The sequence below is a fragment of the Egretta garzetta genome, unplaced genomic scaffold (genome assembly GCF_000687185.1).
Source record: "Egretta garzetta isolate BGI_Z169 unplaced genomic scaffold, ASM68718v1 scaffold91, whole genome shotgun sequence".
NCBI classification, from domain to species: Eukaryota; Metazoa; Chordata; class Aves; order Pelecaniformes; family Ardeidae; genus Egretta; species Egretta garzetta.
Genome location: NW_009258661.1, coordinates 1,652,887 through 1,677,169, shown reverse-complemented (window position 1 = coordinate 1,677,169; position 24,283 = coordinate 1,652,887). Strand labels below are relative to the sequence as shown.

Genomic DNA, 24,283 nt, shown 5'->3' with positions numbered 1-24,283 from the left:
GGACGCCCCGGCCGCAGGACACCGAGCACTGGAGGAAGGGACAAAAGGTGAGTGGCGGTCCCCGTCGCGGTAAGTGCCCAAGGTTCACCCTCTGCTCTGTGCTCAGCGGCAGCGATAGCAATGCCCTAACGCTGGCGCTGAAACTCCCAGGTGAGTCTCCTCTTTGCGCGAGGGGAAGATTTTGCAAGGGCAGAGCAGACAGGCTGAAATCCCTGCTCCGCTGAAGCCCGCGGGAATTTTTGCTGTTGGCTTCAGTGGGGTCAGGATTTCCCAGACAGGATTTGTATGGCAAAAACCTGCGGAGATAGCGGCACTGCTAAGCCATTGCAACACGCCGGCAAGGCTCTGCGTATTACTTCTCAGGCACTCGGCTCAAAAAAAGTAATAGTTCAAAATATATCAAATGCCACGAGTGCCACTGGGGTGGACTTTAATGAAAAGCAAACTTGAATTATATAGAAGAAAGTCTGGAGCAAGAGAGAGGCAAAGGTATGATACAGCTGGGATTTCTTTCAGCATGCATCGAAACATGCACAGGCACACAAGCCAGGGCACGCTCTTAGTTTGTGAAAATAAATGTGGTTTTTTTTTTTTAAATTAACTGCATTTCACATTTCCTTCACTGCGGGCACATTTCCTACACTGTGGGCATATTTCTCCCCACTCCTAGGCACAACAAGAAAAGCCTGAGTTTCTCAGACATCTTCAAATTATTATCTACACTACAATGCTTTTAACCGCTTGGGTTTTCTTTCTCGCAACACTTCTTATTGTTGTGACTGCACACTGCAATACGTTTAGCAGTCCTTAACTTCTTGCTGGTATGGATTCTTCCTGGTTAAATCTTCAAGTATATGATATAGATTTGGAATAAAAAGAATTTGCATTTATAGAAGAAAGCATGTAAAAATCAAAGGTATGCGTTTAAGACACAGCTATTACGATTAAGCATTTTCTGAATTAACGATTAATATAAGCAACCTTATTAATACATCAGGAACTAAGAAAACAAATTTACAGCCCATTATTGCAATACCCATAAAAGCGAGCCATCTTAAGGCAGGGAATTAAGTGCCTAACGGGGAAGCAATTCTTTCTTCTGCAGAGTATTCTTCTGTAACACTCCATTGCTTTACTATCCAAACGTCCTGTAAAGCCAAGAGGACCAAAGAAAAGCTGACTGTGAATATTTGCCTGGCTTCAAGTATTTGTAAGAGGGTGGGAGGTTTTTTTGTGTAACTTTTGAGAGTAGCAGTGAGATTTCTGTCACTGGTGATGCAAATGCTTCCCATATGCTGCGCTGCCTCCCCGTGATTAACAGCGCTATTTGTCCTACGCATTCCTTGGGGGACGGTTAATCAGAGTAATGGCCACAAACTTGGAGAAACATATACACCAGGATGCATACCACGCTCTAAAACACCTTTTGGGTTGCATTTATCACCCACCTAAAAAGCACATGCCTGGGGATGTTATGGTAAGGGAGAGCAAGTCACGCTGTGGCTCCTCGACAGGGGGTTGCGCTGCATGTGACACCCGGGCAGAGTGGGTTTGGGGAGGGGGTGGCTGGTCCCTGGCTGTGCTGGGCAAAGCATGGCACAGGGCAAAGCCATAGACTCATCCTGCTGCGCACTTAGGGTGAATCTTTGCCTGCACGTAAGCCCATGAGGATAAGTGCTGCACACCAACTGAGTCCCGGACCATCCCGTGGAAGAGATTTGAACTCCCCTGCGGCAAGTGAGCATGCAAGCAAGGAGCTTTTCCTTGGACTAACTGCAAGAGTGTACGTAGGGGAGGCTTTCCCTAGCTGGATGGGCTTCCTAAGTGCAGCCGGTGGGCCAGATGCCCAGGGTGGCCACGGTGCGACCCAGCCACAGCATGGGAGACAGGGATTGCAGTGGCCCCGGCCAGAGGAGATGGAGCCACAGGTGAGCCCGGCCCCGGGGCCACAGGAGGGCTGCAGTGTGGCTGACCTGGCCACACTGGGTACAGCTGCTGCCAGGGCACGGGGCCCTGCTGAGGAGGGGGCAATAGCGGTGCCCGGCTTGGGCAAAAAGTTGGGGAGTTGGGGCCACAGGAGTTTTCCCAGCAGATGGAGGCATCTCCCTCCCTCTCCTGCTGCACGGTGCTTCTGCAGGGCTGTGCCTCTGCCTGGATTTATGGCTGGCTTCAAAATAACACCCAGTATGCTCTGCCACAGAGGCGAGAAAAGGTGGGGTTTAGCACCATTCTCATCCTGGCTATTTTAATCCAGAATACTGGTCAGCCAACCTGTGTCTACATTGGGGAAATACAGCCTGCTGACACTGCCAGAAGATACTCAGTTTGGGGGCAGCCAGTCTGTGCTGTACTTATACATTCCCCTATGGGTTGCTACAAGCCAGGCAGCCTGTTTGTCCTTTCTGTGGAGTCTATACGTTTTCCCAGGAGTGCTCCTTTCTCCACTGAGAAAGTCAATCATCAAACTGCCAAGCCCCAGCTCGGCTATGGAGAAGCTCTACATGATACTCTACCTGCGGTTTTAGACAGGGCTGGATTTCAGCCTGTAACTGAAATGTGAAAATACCAAATAGCAGAATAAATATTGGTATTTTTGCTAAGTGAAAGGTAAATGGCCACAATTGATACTACTTACAGGATGCAAACACATTAAATCTGACATTTCAGTGCAGATACAAACACATTTAAAACTTGGAGAGAAAGCCTTTTTTCTTCCCTTCTGATTATTACAGATACATTAAAAATGCTTTGCTGCAGTAAAGTGGATTCATAACAATCAAGAAAAGAATTACCCAGCCTCTGTATTCAAAACATCCAGAGAGAAAAAAAAATTGGGAGCGGAGCACTTGGCTCAACTGGCTAGGATTAATTTTTAAACTATTCCTGAATTTTTTTAATCCTGATTTTTTTAATCATTCCTTTTCCCAAAAGGAAAAGAAAAAAACCCTAAAGGCACATGCAACAGGTCCCGTGTGTATATGGTGACAAGAAGGATGCACTCTAATGGGAAAACCTTGCCTTATTTCTCATGCAGAATGTTGCTGGTTTACCCAGGACAAAAGGCACTCAGCTCACAGCAGCTCAGCTTCGGGATTATCTGTCGGAGGCAATTAGGCCTTCAGAAAGTTTTTTCGATAGGATCTAAGAGCAAACTGATCATGGCTCCCTATTTTCAACAGTGTCACCGGTGATGGGAAAGGTGACACGGAACTTCTGTGTCCATTTAGATCCTGACCTACTGGGTACCCTGAGTGCTAAACCCCTGCCTGTTTCACAGTCTTCATGAGAAGTTCAGCACCCAAATCCACCTTGGCTCGGAGGCATTAACTCTTTCGCAAAGCCTTTAAAAAGCCCAGTTTGATATTGCAGAATGGGTGTTTCCAGCCCTTTATTTTTTCCCCAAGCAAGATGCCGGCTGGCTGAGCACATACAGCATCAGGGACCTGGGCTGAGCAGCTACCCTGCAAGCTGGAAATGCTCTGCCTGTTCTTACTCTTCCCATCAGCATACAAATATTCCTTAATTGCCTAGTCACAAGAGATCACCTTAGGCCATAAATCACCTCATCCTCCTATTAACTTGGGTTTCTTTCTCCACTTGCATAAAATTAACTCTGTTTGCACAGTAGAATGTTGGGAATTTTAAAACACTTTTATCAATTAACATTAGTGTATTTTAACACGATTGACAGACCATTACATTATTATGTTTACAATTATTAGCTGTGAAAAATTGCTTTCAGGAGCAGTCACTTTAAATAAGGTCCAAATTGGATATGACAAGACTATCTAACGGCTTCACGTTTCTTTTCCGTCTAGCTTCCTGTATAAAATTGAGGTTTAAGCCCTGCAGGTAATAAAGGTAATAATAAAGGTAATAATATTTCAGTATGGGAGCAGTGCTGTGCGTTTCACAGGGCTACCTGGGTGCTCCCAGCCGTACCTCGGGTAGAGGAGCCAGACCTCACCTCCATGGTGAAGGCACACTTAGCCCTTCACACACGTCATGGCAAATACTGCTATCCTACAAATGCAAAGGTAGGCATTAAAAAAAAATACAAGTCTGAAAACAATCATAGAACATCAATGGGTTTATTGTCTTTTTAAAATGTTGACATTAAACAAGAGTATGCTGTCCTAGTCCTAACACTTGCATGGGTGCCTGAAATGATGCTAATGGTTTATCTTTCAGGGATCTTGCGTACAGTGAGAATTGGTGTTTTGTACCTTAATTTGGAAGACAGACCGCAAGAGAACATGATGTTTTACAAGTAACAGTTCATTTAGTCTGGGATTTTCAATAATACTGCTGATTAGTACACTAATGAGGTAGAGGGAAAAGCAAGGTTCAGAGCTAAAAATGTGATGCAGCAGATTCACGGTGATGACAAAGACCTTATTTTCAGGAAAACAAGGATTCAAGCTATGCTTTCAGCAAACAAGATGCTTAATAACTCCAAGCACTTCCACATTTCCAGCAGCCTCTGGTCTATGCATCAGTGTCTGACTTTAATGAAGCAAAATTAACTGATGAGCTTGTTAAGAAACAAAAGGTAGCGAAAAGCATTTTTAATCAACAGCTTGGATTTTTCTTTAGGTGTTCCCAGGAAGCTGATAATAAAAATAACTTCAGATTTCTTGAAACTAAGGAAGGTTTTGCTTGGGATTTGACATAGTTAAATAATAACTATATTAAAACCATGAATAAATAGTAGATTCTCTTGAATATCATACACTAAGAAATCTGCTTCCAGTCAGATAATAAAAGCAAGTTGCCATCTTTTCAGCTGGTACAAATCAGTGCTGCTCCACTGCTACCCATGAAGCTACACTGCTTTATGCCACCTGAGGATCTGGCCCAAAACTTTTACCCTTGAAAAATTCAAGAGGACAGAAGTGATGGGAAAACCAGCTTCTAACCAATTGGATGGAGGAGGAATATCAAAGGGTGTAAAAGGGTATACAAAGCATCTCACCTGTCCCCAATCTCCTGCTTTCCACTTCGGACATCTGCCCCCTCTGCATTTCTTTTGCACATTGGGTTTAGCAAGGTGCTTGCAATAATCTTCTTCTACATGCCTCCCTTCCTTTGACAAACAGTACACATTGCGGTGCTTTTGGCCCCTTCCACAGGAGACAGAACACTGTAAATATAAAGTAAGAACAAATCAGCTTTCATGCAGGGCCATCTACACAGTTATACGGGGGCCACGGCTATCCAAGGTATTTTCTTTTTACTGGACCAAAAAGCGCATCCCCAGCCCCACCGGCAGCCTACACAAAGCCTGAGGGGGCTACAGAAGGGCAGAACATAACTGCTGGAAATGCTCCCATTTGCGCTTAATATTGCATGATATTCTTGGTCAAAGCTCCCCAAAATGCCAATATCAAAACAGAGAAAGCGTCTGACATTCAGCAGGGATAACAGGCCGGATTCTTGGCTCCTTTCAAAGGAGGAGGGTCATCTTACAGGGATGAAGGCAGGACCCTTCAATACCTACTTAGAACAACTTGAAAGGAACCATTTCCATCTCCCTGGGTACAAAGGGAGGTCAAATGTTGGTAAATCAGGAGAGTAAAGCACGATAACACCTTCACAGAGGGAAATAACTCCACAAAGGACAAGGCAGAAGAGAAAAATGCAGTCTTTCCATGTCTTTGGTATTAAAGCTCAAGGCTTTTTAACTAATGTAGACTGATTTTCCTTTTTTTTTTTTTCTTTTACTAAACAGACTGAAACGAGGACGTGCTCATCCTTAAGATTTATGCATTTTGAAAACAACTCAGAAGGTGGCAAGAAGGCAGAGCCTGAAGAATCAAAGCAAAAAGCAAATCAGCAGGTATGTTAGCTGTAAGCTTTGTAGTGAAGCAACTAATTTCAACCTCCCTCTGCAGGTTCACTGAACTTTTTCAAATGTGACCACTTCTGGCATGCAAACCCCAAGCAACTTCACTTTGATTTCAGATTAGTCTCCTCCAAAAGATTTAGGAATCAAAGGGGTCTGGAATCACGACAAGAATTTAATATGACAGTTTCGTGTAGAACAAGCCTCTTACTCAGCATGATGCACCCAGAGACTCAGCTTCAATTTCTTCATTACATGTTATGCAAGTCATTACATGCTATGTCACAGGCATCCTGGTTTAATCCTCGAGCACAAACACACTGTTTCAACCATCTCTCAATATAAAACGTTCTGCTTTCTTTTCAGAAATGCAGCTTCTTCCTCGTTTTGGAGCCGCTCCACCAGTATATTTCCTAAGAAATAAAATACAGCCCAAGCTCTTCCCAGCCTATGAATATATTTAAAACCTAAAAACCTATGATTTATATATGTAGCAGCTCTGGAAGATCCATTAGAATAGAAATTGGCATATGCATTGACAGCCATGATTATTTTAAATTACAGCACTACTTCCAACTCATTCAGCCCCTATTGTGTTAAGAGGTACACAAAGAACCAGCGAGAGAGCAGTAACTTGCTCCAAAACGGAAAGGTTCGGACCAACATGCAGAGAAATGGATGTAACTCCTAAGATCAGACATTGCTGCTTAAAAGCTTGTATAAGCGATGTCCTGAAAAAGGCTGTTTTCCTGCTGCAAAACCCGTTACAGATTGCCAGAAGGTAGTTGAAGTCCCTTGCGGTCAATGGGGTTTGAGGGCCATTAATGATGCTCCTCCGTGAGAGGTGGGAAGCTGGAGGAGCCTGCAGCAGGGCTGACCACCTCTGAGTTTTCCTGAGCCCCACTCCAATTTCAAGATAAGCTAAAAACCCCAAAGAGCAGCATTCGACCTTGTGCTGAGAAAGAGAGGAACTGCTGTCCGTTGTTTTCAAATAAGACTTTCACGAGTTACCCAGATTCATAACTGTCACTTTTTTCTTCAGGATCAACAGAAAAAGGATTGAGTTAGTCTTACCCAATTTTATAAGCCTTCAAATTTCGTCAGAAGTTCATTTTTTCGTTCTTTCTACATCTCTCCCCAGGCAACGAACATAAACAGCAAGAGGGACATGTCAAATCCTACCAAAGCCAGTTGTAAACTTCCGATACTTGCATCCATTTACTACCTTTGGACTAAAGGCCAACAATGACACTTTAGCAAAAATTCAAGTGCTCCTCAGTAAGCGCCCTCCATGCAGGTTGATGCCACTTTACTGTGAGACCCAAAGCTAAAGAGCAAATTCACACACTTGATCTTGCCCCGCATCCCAAGCCAGTACAGCCAAGTGCATCTTTTCTCTAATTTAAAAAATACTACTTATTCTAAAGGAGGAATAACCCCATTGTGCAATAACGCAAGGACGTTTCTGGGGACCTGAAGCTGGTTGATAAATACTTGAACTCACAATGAATATGGCACTAGTCATTTCCAAAATTGTTATCCCCCTTCTCCAAATTGCTTAACTTTGACCCGGAGCCTGATTCTGACATTTCTCTCGCCCATCCCACCATCAAACAAGAAGACTGCATGCATACCTTGGTGCACTCAGAGGTTGAGGCATAATTTGCCTAATTTTGTTATTACTTAAACGTAATTCCCAAGACTCTTGAATTAACAATTTCTATGGCTGTCTGTAATATAAATCAGAGTTAGGCAGCTGTGCATTTTTAGATCTAAACCTCTCATTTGCTTTCATGCACATGTGAGTTATGATCTCATTTGCACTGGCAGAAAAGAGAGCTTGAATAATCTAATGTAGCCAAGTACCAGAGACTGAAAATTCTTTTGCAAAGAATCTACTTCATAACTGCCTTCTAATTCATCTCAGGTATTTCCAACTTTTATTTGGCACATAGGTTTTAAGCATATGTGAGCCACATGCAGAAAATAATTTAATAATGGACTTTGTCTCAACGCCACATGACTTAGGGAAGCAATACACCTCGCTACTGCCATCAGCCTCATCATTTATTTCGGATCCCGGAGAAACTTTGTATTTCATTAGCAGAACTCTCAATCGTTGCAAACGCTGCTGCCTGCTTTCAGTATCTATCAATAACAGCGCCATAGTGAGGCAAGCTTTGACCTTGCTTTCTTTAAAACATTTGAAAAGCACAGATAAAACCACTCCTTTCATATCCCTCTTTCTTTTTCTTGATTCCTTTCCTATCCCCCACCTCCCGTAGAAAATACCTCAAAGTACTGGGGATAGACGGGTGGCTCTCTGTGGAATAGCAGCCTCATCCAAGGCTCTTTGAAGTCAACAGAAAGACTTCTACTGGCTTTAATCACCTGTGGAACCAGCCCTGAAGGTGTAGCCAAGGTACTGTATTGACTTTTTTCACTCACCCACCTCCTAGAGTGGAGAATCCCATGCATTTAGGCATGCCCATGGTCTACCCACCTCTCCCTCCCCTCGAGTGCTTGAAAACATGTCTCTGAAATGCTGTTGCCAGCCTGTGGTAGAGACACGGCAACACATAGCACCCCTGGGTGAACCTGGGAGGACAGCCAGGCTTGGAGGATGGCGTGAAAACAACACATTGTATTGTTTCTTAAAAAAACCCCCAAGATGATTGTGGCACATAAAATAGTAGAGAAGTACTATTTCAAAAACCAGCTATAGCCATTACACTAAAGACTCATGTAAACCTTCCTCTTGTCATTATCTTTATTATCTCCTAAAACTACCACAGTCACACCTGGTGCTTTACATAGAGAATAAGAACAAAGGGACTTTCCTAATAGCATTAGGATCAAAGCATCTGAGCACAGATTTAAGGGTATTACGTTTATTGCATGAGTAGTTTTGTTAAGATGCCAAGAACTGGGGATTGGCATGCTGCTGATTTTTTCAAATAAATATACTACTGCCTAGCTTAAATAAATGCAAGAAAAAAAGTTTAAATAAACACAACAAAAATATTTCCATATCAACTGTTTCCAGAAATGTCAGAACACTATGCTAAATCTCTCCTGCAATGCATCAGTCTGCTCCAGCGCAGCGGCAAGCTTGTGTTTTTGTTTCCACAGAAATTCGTTTTCTGTTTCAGAGTTCAGGAATGACGAAGATCATTCTGTTTTACCAAGTATGTGCAAATTGCTTTAAACCAACCCTTGCTGCGTTTCCTACTCCGACGTTCTGGAAGGTGAGGGTACATCTTGTTCATTAACACCTCTCTAACATAGAAAGGCTGCTACTCGAGTCACTGGGCTGGCAGCAGGTAAAAAACAAAATATGTACCCCAAAAGCTCTTAAAAATATGTACAAAATTTCTGGCTGGTTGGGCCCAGGTTCTGATCCTCCTCTGACCCTCAGGGCTGTGCCACTGCCAGGCTGAAGGCTGGGGGCAAGGTGGGTCTGGCAGTGAAAGGACTCAACCTCCCTGGGCACAAATAAACAACTCTTGGTGAAAAGAAAGCGGCAGCACGGAGCAGTCAAGAGCTATGGGGCAGCTTTGCTTCTCCTTAACCTTCTGCGCTGAACAGGCAGCTCAACGTGGGGGCAGAAAAGCAAACCACCAGCAAGAACCCGGGGACATTCTCCCTAAAAAGTGAAAAGTTTCAGAAAATGCTGTCAGACCACTTTTCCAGGCCCCTGTGCATCAGCCTACGATTTGGGAGGTATCTGAGATAATGAATGCAAGCTGCGGTGATCACCAAATGAATTCCCAAAGATAAGTATGCTCTATAGCTCACCAGGGCAGGGCTAGGGGCTGGGAAGAATTAGGCTAAAAAAGGCTTTATCAGATTCTGCCAGGAGCAACTTTTTGGAGGAAATTAAAATCAATCCTTGTAGGTTTAGATTTCCACACATTAAGGATTATATGGAAAGTAAGTGCTTGTAAGTAAGCCCTCGTTCATCCTTTCCAACAAGCTGAGCTGAAACATGTGCTCGATGAAATAAAACAGAAAAACGATGGAGCCCTACAATGCTTTATACCCCCTTTCCGTGAGGGGCCGTGCTCCTGGATGTCAGCAAACTTCTCCAGCTACGAGCAGAGCCCAACCACACACCCTCATAGTTCCATTTCAGCATCCTATTAGTCTGCATCAGCTCTACCTATAACTCACGCTGCTGCTATCAGGTGCTGAAATCACAGCCGTGTAACATCTGCACCTCTGAAGTCTCTCGAGCACGAAGGACATCAGAAGACAAACCACCAAGGAAAGCCTGGATCGTGCTTCGCCAGCTGAACCTTTGCTAGAGGTCTTAAAACGCCTGAGCCTTTGTGTTATTCAGTGACAGAGGCTCTGCGGCATCCAAACTAACTTGATTAGCTTCACAACAGCAAGGTATTTTAGCAGGTAACTCCTTTGGATTCAGCGAGACAAACAACAGGCTTAAAACAAGGGGGCAGCTCCACGCTGTGGTTTCTCCAGTGGCTCTAGTGCTTTAGGAGATATTTAGGAAATATTTGCTCCTAGCTGCTTTGAAACCTTGTTCCTTCCACCTTTGGCGTGGTCTCACACCTGGCTGCCTTGGCACAGCGTGAAGACCATGCCCACAGGGTTGGAACGTGGGGCGCAGGGCAGGATTCACCCAGCTGGGCTTTCCTTCCCTGCAAAACTGTAAGAGGGAGCCATACCTTAATGCACACAGCTGCCCAGAGTGCACGGTGATGGTGATTTTTAGCTGGTACGAGGCCAGAAAATAGATCCGCTTTCTGTACCTTTAAAAGGGAAGAGTGGTCTCTACATTCAAGGGAGGGGAAGTGGACCAGAGACCTGAGTAGAACAAACCAGAGCATTGCACTGCAGTTTGGAAGAGGCTTTAGAAATGCTTAATCTGTGCTGACTTCCCAGGGAAATGAAAGGATTGGGGGAAAAAAAACAAACAAACAAACCATGAACATTAGGGAATTTGGAGCATATGGTCCAAGTTCTGTGAGCATTGTCCAGAGCCCCTGTGGAAACATCCCAAGGAGCCCACCCCGAGCCAGAGGGCAGCCCTGGGTGTGCACAAGAGTAAGCTTTGCCCCAGTGTCCCCGAGGAGCGCTCCTCGCCCCGGGCACGGGTGAACACCCGCGCTGGCTCACGGGGCAGCGTATGGGGGTCTCCGGCTGCTCTGCCCTCAGCTCTGGGGCAAAGGCACAGACTTTCCCTAGGTGGTTATTTGCAAGAGGGAGAAATAAAGCAATCTGCTAAACCTTCACCTTTCTGCTGCCAAATCAAGCTACAGAGACTGGCCAGGGACCTGGGATGATGTCTCATAACAGGTTTAAAAAAAAAAAAAAAAAAAAGAGGAAAAAAAGGGGGAATTTCTCAAAGAGAAGGGTACAACTTGATGCATTGCTGCAGCAGAAAGAAGACACTGGTGTGTCTGGAGCCTGTTCCTCCAGCAGCACAGACTGCCCCAGAGGAAAGGATGGTGTTGGGCTCTTTAACTCCTGCAAGATGTAAGGCTGTGAGTACTGAAGTCAATACAATAATTTCCCTGGGCTGGGAAAGCCACAGGATACATGTGAGAAAAGCAGGGAACTGCAGCAGGAGGAGAAGCCATGCATCTCCTCTTCTATGGTGTCTGCCTAAGAAGTAGCACCTTCTCCCCCTCTTTCCCCTGCCCCGTTGTTACATCCCATACAAAGACTTCACCAGGCGCAGAAATCAGCAGGGTTGCCAACACACAAAACTGCCTTAAAAGCTGCCTCTCTGCCCTGCTCCACCCTATTTAACTTGGACAACAAACCAGCAAAAGCCCCCAGCTAGCCACTGCAGGTCTCTCCGGGGAAGGAGGCATTAGATGGCATTTCCTCAAGTTAGGAGGAGATGCGCGAGCTACCCAAGGACCCATAACGGGATCGGGAAGGCACCAATGAAGCCTATTTTCCATGCTGTGGCACTTCTAAGAAAGCAGCAGTTGAAGCAGCAAGCAGCCCAGGCTAACCAACACTTCATGTGTTCAGTGAACAGTTGTATTACAATGCCATTTAGAAGTCCCGTTCAAGAACAGGATTTCTCCGTGTCGATGGAGTGAAAGACAAAGCAAAGAGCTCTCCAAGGAACGTCAGCCCCATTGCACAGGCGTGCATCACACCGGGGGTTTGTAGGAGCACTGGGCTGCTTCTTGCTCCCCAGATTTATAAAGAAAAATCTTGGCTTAATGCACTAGGGATCAAATACTGGTTTTGTCAGCCTGCATATGGTCTTGGGCATCAGACAGATTTTCATCCATGCTGCTGGCTCACTCGCCTTCCCTGTGAGCGAGTAAAAATTAAAACATGAATAGAGCATTAAGTGCCTTTGGAACAAGATTGACTACATCAGTTTTCCTTAATGACTGCACAGATCAGTCACCAGGAAAGTTAGAAACAGAGCAAGTGTCTTTGTGCTTAGTGTCCCTCATCATCACACATCCTCATTTCTAAATGCTGCAATCCATAGGATCTGAGCCACAGCAATTACTGCAGTTTGGGGTACACAGCTTGAACGTGGGCAAAAAAATGCAGGCTGACCTCCCAGGGCCCGCTCAGGGGTCTGCCTGAAGATGCTGAATTTCACAGCTCATCCTTGAAAGCACGCTACCGCTCTAACGCGTCTCCTGCAGTCTGACGCACATTTCAGCTGCTGCACTCAAAGCCAGCGCTTTGGGAGACAAATGTTCCCAGCAACTGCCCTGGTATTTGTCGCTTTATTTCTCCTGCATGCATGTGAGCATGTGCATATGTGTGTATATAGGAGGCCTGTAGCCTTTATGAAGCCAGCAGCCATGGATGGGCCAAGCCAGACTGAAGCCAGCCACTGCTCCGCAGCCGTCCCACGGCTTGTTGGGCAAGCTCAGGCCAGCCGTGAGCAGCCTGGACGGAGACCATCTCATCGAGCAAATGCCTACAAGGGGAGGTGCAGGAAGGCAACCACGGAGGCACACCAAATCATAGAATCATAGAATGTTTTGGGTTGGAAGGGACCCCCAGAGGTCATCTAGTCCAAGCCCCTGTAGTGAGCAGGGACACCTTTAACCAGATCAGGTTGCTCAGAGCCCTGTCCAACCTGGCCTGGAATGCTTTCAGGGATGGGACCTCCACCACCTCTCTGGGCAACCTGTTCCAGTGTTTCACCACCCTCATTGTAAAGAATTTCTTCCTTATATCTAGTCTAAACCTACACTGTTTTAGTTTAAAACCATTACCCCTTGTCCTGTCACAGCTGGCCCTACTAAAAAGATTTTCCCCATCTTTCCTATAGGCCCCCTTTAGGTACTGAAAGGCCACAATCAGGTCCAAATGCAGCCAAATGGCTACGGTACTTCTTTGGGAGGAGAGAGGCAAGTATTTTACAGTAAGTTAGGACAGAAACCTGGGTTGGACTACACATGGTAAGAAACATCAGTGAATACTAATGGACCTACCTGCCCTGACTGGGAAAGTGCACTGAGGAACTTGGGGGAAAGATGCAACATCTGGGGGCGGGGGAATAAGAAAAGTTTCAAGATACAAGAAAATAACCTTCCTGAGTGCAACCACTGGTCCAGCTCACGTCTGTGCTAGCAGTGGCAGGAGAGCAGAGGAGACCGGCCATGCTCTGCAGCTCATTGCCCTGGTGCTTCCCCAGCATTCGGTCATGGGATTAAGGGAGGTTAGAGGGGACACTCCTTTCACTTCTCCATCAGACTAAAAGACACGAGATTTAACCACCAGGTCAGATCACAACGGGTGCCAAGACTAATGGGTGCCTGCAAGGGAGGAGCGTGGATTGTGACAGCTGAGCATTAAGTTGCAGGACATCAGTGCTGCGATCCAGCAGCACTTAAGTACAGGCACAGTGTTAAGCACGTGGTGCTGCAGGGTGGTCCCCCACCTGCAGTGCAGCAGATGGGCTTCCACGGTTGTTTTCATGCTCATGGAGCATCAACACTAGCAAACAGGAGACAGCAGACTCGATAACAAAAGTACATCTATATAGTTCTCCTTATTTAAGGAGAAACAGAAGTGGCAATGAAAGATACCTGGTGATGATAGGCAAACCACAAAAATGGAAAGGAAAATAAAAATTGGAGATTTTAGAGTAGCAAGAGAGAATGAAGTGATGTTCCTCTGCCAGGCAACTGGGCACCACTGGCTTCACCCACCTGTAACCAGCTTAGAGCCACCAGCTGTGGCTCTGAGTCCCAGCAGGGATGGTGGGCATTGAGCTGAGGACAGAGCCACAGAAGCATCCATCATTGCTGCCCTGCAGAAGCAACGGGCTGGAACTCTACAAACACAATCCCAACTGCATTTACCCTCTGGGATGAGGTCCAAGAAGGGCACAAGACAGTGAATAGTTGGATGGTAAGATGGGCACAGCTCTGCCCATCCCAGCTATCACCCAGGGACGTGCAGTTTTGGAGGGTGGCTGAAGCTGGGCACTGGTGATGGGATGCTCATGCCAGGTCACACACAGCAGGGGGCATGAGGAAGGGCTGAAACGGGTCTGGTTTGCCTTTTTAAACAAAAGCAAAGAGGTCTGCACTGTCAAAGACCAGGGAACCAAACCAGACAACTTCTTGCCTTTCCTCAGCACACCAAACCGGCAGTCCCTGGAGTCAGTCGGTCTGAGTGATCCTAGAGGGGAGACAGCCAGGAACCCAGGAGGGACAACAGCCTTGGTGGGCCAGCCTAAGCATACAGTAAACAGCTCTGAGACAGAGACAGCTTCAGACAGATGGCTGGGGATATCCATAGGCTACCAAGTTCTCATTTTGGTCTGGATCAGCTTTATTCAATCTTCACTAAGGCATCTATTTCCATCTGTTTTTCTAAAGGCATGCAAGCCACCCAGTGCATCCCTCTGCCGGGGTTATGGGTGCTGGGACCATACCTGCAGCCTTCCTCTGCTGCCGCAACACTTGTCCTTCCCCCACAGGCTCTCAGGGTAGGATTGGTTTTATTACTTTTCTGATAATGCCTGGCACTATGGAGAAATACAGACTTGCTGCCGCAGTCTCAGTGCCTGAACCAACATCATATGAATGAAGGACAGAAAAAGCAACGTGAATCACTGAGTGACTGGAGAAGTTCAACGTGCCTATCACTTCATTTTTAAGGATGGCTTTGTCATTGCAAAAACACGTGCAAAGAATCCTATGCTGCGCAGTAATGCTGCTGTCACAGCAAATTCATTTTCTGCACAAGAGAGGAAGAGAACAGCAGATTTATACACACTTGCAACCAAATCTGCCCCTGGTTATCACTTCTGCCTTAGCAAGAGCTGACATCCTGCCTGCTAAGAATATTATCAGAACAACGACATGGAGAATATTGCTGTTGAACAGCCTATTTTCAGCCAGCTTCATGGGGAAGGCATTCTGTAAACAATGCGCTGGGGCTTTGACCGAATTAAATACAAATAACCCAAAGTTTCCATTGACACCAATTTTAAGATTAAAATTCCTCCCCGACACAGAGTCCTCCTGCTTCCCACCAAGTCCGGAGCCCCTTCACTGCTACCTGCATCCCTGTGTGCTGCCAAAGAGCCCTGCAGAGCCATCGGTGCCAGCAGCTTCCAGCTCTGGCTACGGGGATACGGCATCATTGTCTTAACCCAAACCTGAATTCACATCGACAGTAACAGAGTTTGGGGCTTAGCCAGCTAATATTCTAATTATTCTACACTAAGCTTCCAATTCTTCACCGTTAGATCAAAAGGCCCTCAAAGATACCAGCATTTCTGCCTATTCGATAAGGAGGTGGGAAGCACACGCTGCTGTTTTGCAGGCATTAAGAGCTACACAACCATTGCATTAGCAGCTAGAACTTTTGATACCCAAGAGCGATAAGTACTTGACAAAGCAGATTACTTTTTAAATTGTAATACTCTCTAGGAAGAAAAAACAAACCAACACCCAAACATCCATCCACCCACTCGTTTTCCACAGGTCAAATCCACACGATCACTGTCCCGCTGCAGCGAAGCCCAAAGGACTCACCCGACCGGCCCAGGGCAGGGCGCTGTGAGATATAATTGTTTTACCTTATCTGCGCCCATTTCCTAACGCGGAAAGAATGAGAAGGCCACGACAAGTGAATTCAGCATTATTCATAAATTGCGTCAGGATACAGCTGGGTATTATGGCAAACTCAAAATTTCACAGAGATTAGTGCAAGGAGCAGATTTGCTCCCAGAGAAGTGGGTTCAGCCTCGGGCTTTACATGAAGCGATGGGTTAGACTCTGTGAACATCTCCCTCGTTCTGGAGAACATGGCGAGATTTCCTCTCGGTATTCGAGAGCATGTATGGAGATCTGCGGTCATACCATAAGGCATTCAGAGGAGAAAAAACACTCTCTGTATCCTGGTGACAGTCTCTGCATGTTTTCTAAAGCATTATTTTAATTAAAAGGTCAGGTCTATCACACGGCGTACAATTCTGCGGTGTTTAAATACATGTTCTTAAATAAACAAGGAAATAAAAGTGTCACCTCCTCTTAGTCCTCTTTGAACATACATTATAATGACAAGGCATCTCACCAGTCTCCTGTTAGAAAATTATCATTTACATACAGAATCTGTTTATTCATTTAATTACCTCTTTAAAACCTGGATTTAACCAGCCAGATAAAATCACTTGTTTACTGTGTAAAATCCCAGTGGAATTTCGCCTGAGGACAGAGGGTTGGACTCTTCAGGCGTTCTCTGCTTTAATTTGTCTGTATTTTGTAGCACTAATTTCACTTGAGTGAAGCTAAGCCAATCAGATGTTTGCAAGAAATTAGTTATCCAAACTTTATAACTCGTACACTTTTAACTGTGGTGTTTAATTATTGAGAATGACAGTTTCTGTTGGAGAACAAAGCAAATAAAATAAAAGCGAGTCAAATGATGGAATATTGCAGTACCATTTCAGAAAATTTAGTAAAAGTTACCCAAACTAAGTATATGCTCTTAATTTAGCAAAAGACTCAAGAAATCATTATACAAATTCATTTATGATTACATTCTACTTGTCTTTAATTTTCACTGTTCAACATTAACATTAAACATTGTAAATGTATGCAATATTTATATAAAATTAAATAACAATATTGGAAAAATAAATACACTTTTACATAAATACATAAATCCATACTGCTGAAAAGTTTCAGCTAATACTATACTCTTGTTTCAAAAGTGACCAAAAAAATATGGTAGTGACACTCCATCCCAACAGATGAAGTATGTACAGCTACAGAAAGGTGTTTGCAACCAATGACAGAGCTAAAGCAAATCCAGGTGATACCACACTAAAGAAAAATAATTTGGACGTTACTACCTACAGTAGTAGCACGAGGTAGACATATATGGGGAGTATTTTGCAGGAGGGACACGAAGCCCTGTTGACCCCATAGATACAATTCAGTCTTCAAACAGCTCTGGGGTCCCCTACGTCAGAGCCAAATGACACCTCGGTAATAAGACCTGAAGAATCCAAGTCACTTGGTGGCAACAACCGGGGCTCAGCTCTGCAGCCCCTTCACCTCTGGGAGGCCGGGGGGCTGCCAGCCCCGCGGGCAGGTGGGAGGAGATGCTGCGGGCAGGATAGGATGCCCCTGCCCTCCGCCCGTTTGCCAGACATCCCACCCGCTCCCAGGAGACCGAGCAAGGGACGACCCACCAAAGTTAATACGACTTAGTATAAGGGTCGAGGGAATTTTTCCTGGGTGAAAAAAACCAACCCAAACCCAGGACTGCATCTTGCATTTCCAACACAGAAGAGCCCTGGAGCCTGCTCCTGAACAGCTGGGAAGAGGCTGAACGCTGAGCGACACCAAAACGCAACGCAACTCTGTCCACACCTTTGGTTCTTGCAAATGGTCCAGCACAGGTAACAAAGGTTGGCAGCAGCTCCCAGCCGGTAATTCTGCGGGGAAGCCGCCGCACGGGTTGCTAGCTCTCCTTAGCTCACCCCGCTCATTTTTAGCACCAACTATATCAGCGTACAAGTGATACATTAGCACCTCAAATGAAATATTTCATATCACTGTCCCTTGTACTGGTAAAGCACCGTATAAACACCAGGTCAGCAGTTTTATGGCTATTGCATAACTCACTGAGGTATGGTAAAAATATTGAGGAGTGTTACCGAAGGCATCCGCGTTACTGAAAGCACCCGCAGAAACCAGAGTGCGGTTACGTTTTAGCAAGATGACTTTTCAAACCATGACAATTAAGGAAGTCAAATACATTACAAACAGGCCCCCCACCTTTTTTTTTTTTTTCTTTTCCTATAAAGTGCTTTTGAGTCAGATTAATTGGTTTGGTTTTTTTTTTTAAAATCTTCTTCAAATGCTTTTGTAACAAAATACACAATAAAGGTCGACATTTGTTTGAAGGCCACTCCAAAACCGGCAGGTCCATGGTTTCCAGTGCGCCAGAAGCGCAGCGCTCGCCTTGGCGCAGGGCTCAGCCCCGTGCTGCACACCGGGGCTCTGCGCTGAGCAGGAGGTGCTGCTCTGGGCAGGGAGAATTTCAAAGCTGTGGGACCCAAAACAGCATCCCAGCCCCCCGGTTCAGGGTGGCTCTGCCCTCGCAAGAGCATCTCTGTAGCAGACTCCTCCAGCGGCAAAGGAGCAGTGTAAGACACCTCTGCTCCAAACCCTATTTTGTCATTAGAAAAATCCCAGGGTTTTAAGCCTTCCACCACCTTGCTGATCCCTTGCTGACTTAATGGTATCTAGAGCAGCAGCTGGAGATCAGGCCAGACAAAAACTCTCCAGAACCAGAGAGATGCATGAGAATAGCTTACAGATGCCTTTGCACAGTGCATCACACTCATATTACACATACATGGGAACAGAAACGGAGCACGGGTGTGAATGCACACGCGTTCCTATATAGCTGTGTGTGGGGGCAGGTAGGGACACGCACACACATCTACACACACTTGTACGTGCTTGGGAGCTGATGCAATTTGGTACACAATTTCCCCCCGTCATCTTGCTTTTGGCAGAGAACACGCGACTGGTAAACCAGTAGGTGCACAGTGCAGTATTACCATTAAATATCCGGACAATTTTAACTTCAATGGAAATGTGCTGCTTAAATGCCAGGTTTAAATCTATATGCAAAGAACTCAGTGAGAACCAAGACTCACAATGCACAGTGCTCGCAGAGTGTAATAAAATGGACAAAGGTGGGTACTTAGCAGAAAGTGCCTTTTAAATTAAAGGACTCGAGCTCCCCTAACGTAAGCCCTTCCTGAACAGGTGTTATTCTGAATATATTGTCAATAATCCTCTTTAAGTGCAGTTTTAAGACACGAAGCATTAGCACCTTGGTTTGAAGCAAATTAAAATCTGTTGTTACGGGATATCCACAAAACGGTTCACAAAGAGAAAGAGTTTATGGTCGTACCGAGCTCCAAGGACCAGCGCTCCAGGCAGCATCTCTAGGACAGTCCTGCACATTGCACTGCTCTCTGTCCGGGGGCTTGTCAAGGATTTCGCAGCTCAGATCCGTAAACCTTTCTCCATTAGGGCGCTGGCACACCACCAGCCGTGTTCTCGTCCCTGCCCCGCATGGCTTCGTGCACTGGAATTCAGCAGAGGACACAGCAATCACCATCTGGGCAGCAAAACCACTGCTAGCCAGTCACTCGAAGCGCCAGCACCTCTCAAGACCCACTGGTTGTTTCTGTTCCCAACCAACCCACCCCGGCCAGCTCCCCCCAAATGCCGTAGGAGCCTCAGACACGGCATCAGCCACTTCAGCTTCTCTCTTCCCACAGCTGTTTGTGCTGCTCCACAAAGATACTGCCAGACCCAACATGATGCTGGAGGGTCACATCTCTTAATTGCTCCCCTCAGACAAATTTTCAGAAGGGAGCAGTGTTTTTATTAAGAAAAAAGGCCTTTACTTAAACTTCTCTTAAAAAGGAAAAAAAAAATTGCATTTGTAGAATTTGCTTTTACCTGGGAAGAAAATTTTCCCATGAGAAATGGAAAGGAAAACACCACCAAAGCAGTTGCTAGGGTTCGCTCATTTATCAGAGGCTGCCTTTCATGCTCCAATCTTTCTAATAAATGTCACCGCAATATCTCCCTCTTCTCCCATTTTTCAGTCACCCACTAATGAAAGCCTTCCCCGGCGCCGGGAGCCCAGGATGAATGATGCACTCACCTCTCCCCAGTTGCCATAAGCCCACTGAGGGCAGGGGCCAGATTCGCACGATCTCTGCTCCATGGGTTTGCTTTTCTCATCACAGTTATTTGCGGTGTATCCGTTTTCATCCTGGCACACCACGACCCGCCGCTGGAACCCCCCCGCACACGTGCTAGAGCACTGGAAGACACAATTGCCCGTGGCTCTGTTGAGTCCAGGAATAATTTTGCATTCCCAGCTCATTCCCGGTGCCTTGCACCGTGGGAATGTACCACTAGAAATTTAATACAGCTAACAGGCATTATTAACTTCAAAACCCAGCTATTACTAAAAGCAGTGCAATGGCTTAGGTGCTGACTAAGCAAAGAAAATAAACACGAGCCTAGTGTTAAGCAGGTGAGTAATCCCTGCTGCCTTTAATGCAATGTTTGACATCCCATTTGTGCTTAATTCCCTTTAGGGATTTCCATGAACAAGCATCACCAACTGGCTGGGGTGAGAGCAGCTGGCGTTAAGGCTCTGCTGTGCTTTGGCAACCGCTCTGCGCAGCTGTAAACGTCCCAGCAGACGGTTCAGAAGCAGAGGTTGGCCTTTGCCTCATGGTAAATGATGCCGTCAGCTTTCTGCCTGGAGGACCTTGGAGATATGAGGCTGATGAGAGGCTAAGCGATGCCTGCACCCTACTGGTCATGTGAGCAGAGAGCAGAAAGTAGGGAGAAGGGTCCCTCTTCCCTCTGTGGTGATGTTAAGAAAAGCCTGGATTAGCCCAGAAAAAAAACAAACAAACAAAAAAAACCCAACCCAAGAATAATAAGAAAACCAGGGCACTTACAGCACCCCAAGGACCAATCCTCCACTGATTGCCTCCTGGTATATGTGCACGGTTTTGGTTTGGGCTGCCTCCAGGGTGCAGTTTCAGGCGATGGTCCGGATAGAGGAAAGGGTGGATGGGCCTGCCGTAGTCATGGCTGTTTGGATGACAAGGAGACATGGAGCAGTCTTGCTCGGTGGCAGGGAGGTCATCTGGATCGCACTCACTCCTATCCACCAGCTGGTCACTGTAATTGATGCAGATCACTTGTCGCGTTGCCTTACCTTGACCACAAGTCACCGAGCACTGCATTACAGTGGGAAAAGGAGACACAGTCACATTTTCCAGCTTTGGAAATCAGGCAGACAGCTATTGCTAATAACGAACAGCAGAAAACCTTCATCTCCCCAGTTATAAAAGGGCAAGTGTGACAGATTAATGAAACACTTTTCCAGCAACGAGGTCTATAAGGCTTTTCCTGCAAGAGGCAGCGCGATGCTTACAGAGCTCCACTCCAAGGCCTTCCACTGCCCGCATGGCGTCACGGTGCACATTTCTGTGGCTGACGGCTTCGGGAGGTGGAAACAAGCTGACTCGTCGGCCACTGAGCCCTGGTCATCTCGACAGCTGACGTATCTCATCCGGGTACCCTTCCCGCACGTTGCGGAGCACTAGGGAAGAGCAACAAGCATTCCACTAGAAAGTTCCCTGATACATATCACAAGGGCTTTGGAATGAGAAGTTGGTTGAATGCACTTAAAAATACCACACTGTCTACTGTAAAATAATCCGGAAACTATTACGGTACACACTTACTGGTGTCCAGGATCCAAATCTCCACTGCGTCCTGTGAATGCCTGATATGGATCTCTTGGCTTCGGGACTATTTGGATGGGGAGGACATGCTGCTATTTCACAGTCCTATGCATGAAATACAGGAGGGAAAAGAGGGAAATAAAGAATTTGCAGATGTTTCAGTTAAACCACCTCCTCTCCGATGTAATTATCAACAATGCACAACGTCTTGAAAATCCACGACCTGCATGCTTGTGTGTTGGCAGGCTTTCTCCTTGCATCCTCTTGTTGAATCAGCAAAACTTGGTATGAATACCCTGAGGGTATGCAGAACCTCGGTGGATTTTTGACTTATTCGGCACTCTACAATAGGAATCCCCATAACCATGTGCCATCTCCATGCATTAAAACCAGATGTTTTTGAGGCAAAAGATGAAAGTTCATTAAGAGAGTTCTGGTATGAACACACATCTGCAAAGCAGCAACTTTATCTCCCTCCAAAGCTCCCTTCCTTCAGTGCAAGACCTGCAGCCCACTTAGTAAAGGTTCTGCTGCTGAGCTGATTGCAGCCCTTTGATTCCCTGCAGCCCACCAGACCACCTATATCCACGTGCTGATCTTCACCACACACTAAGCATGCAAGATTTTGGGGACAGGCATGTCATTCTGCTCAGTCTTGGTACGGTGCCTAACAGGGGGGCTCTGGTCCTGTCTGGACCTCCTGGGAGGTCTGGCAACAGAAATGATGAATAGCCATGACTTTACTCTGTGAGCCTACAAGTAGTCACGGCCAAAAAGGAAATTAATACTGATCGTCACCGCAAGGGAGAGACCGGCTCTTGACAAATGGCACAAATGATTTCCGCATTGCTGTGATTTTACTTAGACTGGCGATGTGCATACCAGGCAATGGCTGACGACAAGTAGGTTTGCTACCCCTTGACTGCAGTGCAATTGGTCTCCATACATGGGAAAAACAGCCCTTTCCTAAATGTTGTGGCCTTAGTTAAACTCTGTGAAGTCATGCAGGACCAAAGCTGGGCAGGGCATCAGCACTACGACTTCCCTAGATGACAGATAGATGGTAATGTTCTGCTTTATTCAGCTCCTTCAGACACCATGGGCACATTCTCTGCTTGCAATGGGAATTTACATGTTTGCTTCCAAGCACCAGCGAACATAGCATGGAAAGCCTCTTCAGCAAATTTGCAAAGGGCGTGCAACATTTCTCAATTTATCCATCCGGGGGGATGTGTCTGAAATTGTAGCTGGCGCGTACGCTATATTGTCACGTGCAGCAGACAAGAAATGATGGCCCCTGGTCATCGTTAGGACCACACAGCAACTGTCCTGCAGCCAAGTGAGCCCAGACTGCAGCCGAGCATCCCAGACCCCAAGCAAGCCAAAGGAGGTGTACCCTTCTGCTCTCTGGCTGTCTTCCCATATTCATCTACTGCCACTTCTTTGGCTCACCAGCTCTGAGAGCCCAGCTTTAGCTCTGAATCTGGACAGCCCCTCACACATCCCACCCTATAACTAGAGCTCCATGGATATAAAGCATAAGCAAAGGTAATCTTTACCCCATGAAGTCTTGATGCCCTTGTAACAAGCTGTCCATTGCCTTTTTGGCAATCTGGCGCTTCAGAGCAGAAGGTTAACCACATAGAAAGGGTCTGGATGGGAACTCCCCAAATACAGCTTCTCTGTCCCATCTCTACCAAAATGAGATGCTGCGCTGCACCTCTCCAACAGACATCTAGCAGACCAAGATACTGCTCTGCATGGGGTGACGTTCAGGACAAGCCTTTGCTGCAGCAAGACATCCCCCAAAGCCACAACCTGGGTGCCTCCATATGCACGCTGGCAAAAGATGGAGATAGGACAGCAGGATTTACCTGGGTATCTGTTGGCCTGGTTGCGGCATTACACTCGTTATCATCCACCACCGACACGTAGGTGCCCACGACGCACTTCACTGCTCTCATCTGGTAGCCTTGGCCACAGGTCATGGTGCACTGAGAGAGGACAGGCAGGAGAAAGAAATGCTGGGTCTGAGGGGATGCTTCTGTTAGAAAGTACTAATCAGCCCAGCCTGTGTTTAGGCACGCAGCATGAGCAGCAAAAATAAAACCCAGCTTCCCTTCTGGTTTCTCTCCACTTCATGCATTTCAGCTTTAAATTAGGTCAAAGTTTTAATTCACTGCTCCCACCAGAGCCTTGCACGCTTCACTTGCTTTCTCGGGAAGGAAGGTGCGAGCACTTAAACAACTGACTGTGCTGCACACAGTAAATCCAGTCTGCTAGAACCCACACTGTATCCCTCCTTTAAAACCGGTTGTGCAGCCCCATGGTAGCACAAGCAGCTAATGAATAATTTTGCTGATGGGAAATAAGTCTGACTGGGACAACTAGTCTGCTTGCACGCTTCACTTGCTTTCTCGGGAAGGAAGGTGCGAGCACTTAAACAACTGACTGTGCTGCACACAGTAAATCCAGTCTGCTAGAACCCACACTGTATCCCTCCTTTAAAACCGGTTGTGCAGCCCCATGGTAGCACAAGCAGCTAATGAATAATTTTGCTGATGGGAAATAAGTCTGACTGGGACAACTAGTCTGGGTTTGTTGCCCCTTTTTTTTTTTTTTTTTTTTTTAAAGTAAAAAGCTACACACTTGGG

At 46.2% G+C, this 24,283-nt stretch overlaps 1 protein-coding gene across 1 annotated transcript in view; it reads right to left on the bottom strand.

The window, feature by feature from the left end:
- The window catches only part of ADAMTS9 (ADAM metallopeptidase with thrombospondin type 1 motif 9), a 90,232-nt gene that overhangs the window by 17,050 nt on the left and 48,899 nt on the right, over positions 1–24,283 (bottom strand). The window contains exons 23-30 of the mRNA XM_035903798.1: positions 23,504–23,623; positions 21,630–21,734; positions 21,317–21,484; positions 20,835–21,119; positions 20,021–20,182; positions 19,256–19,432; positions 4,976–5,143; positions 5–28 (exon numbers count right to left, since the gene is read on the bottom strand). Of these exons, the coding sequence (XP_035759691.1) occupies positions 5–28; positions 4,976–5,143; positions 19,256–19,432; positions 20,021–20,182; positions 20,835–21,119; positions 21,317–21,484; positions 21,630–21,734; positions 23,504–23,623 (1,209 nt within the window). The remainder of the gene's footprint in view (positions 1–4; positions 29–4,975; positions 5,144–19,255; positions 19,433–20,020; positions 20,183–20,834; positions 21,120–21,316; positions 21,485–21,629; positions 21,735–23,503; positions 23,624–24,283) is intronic.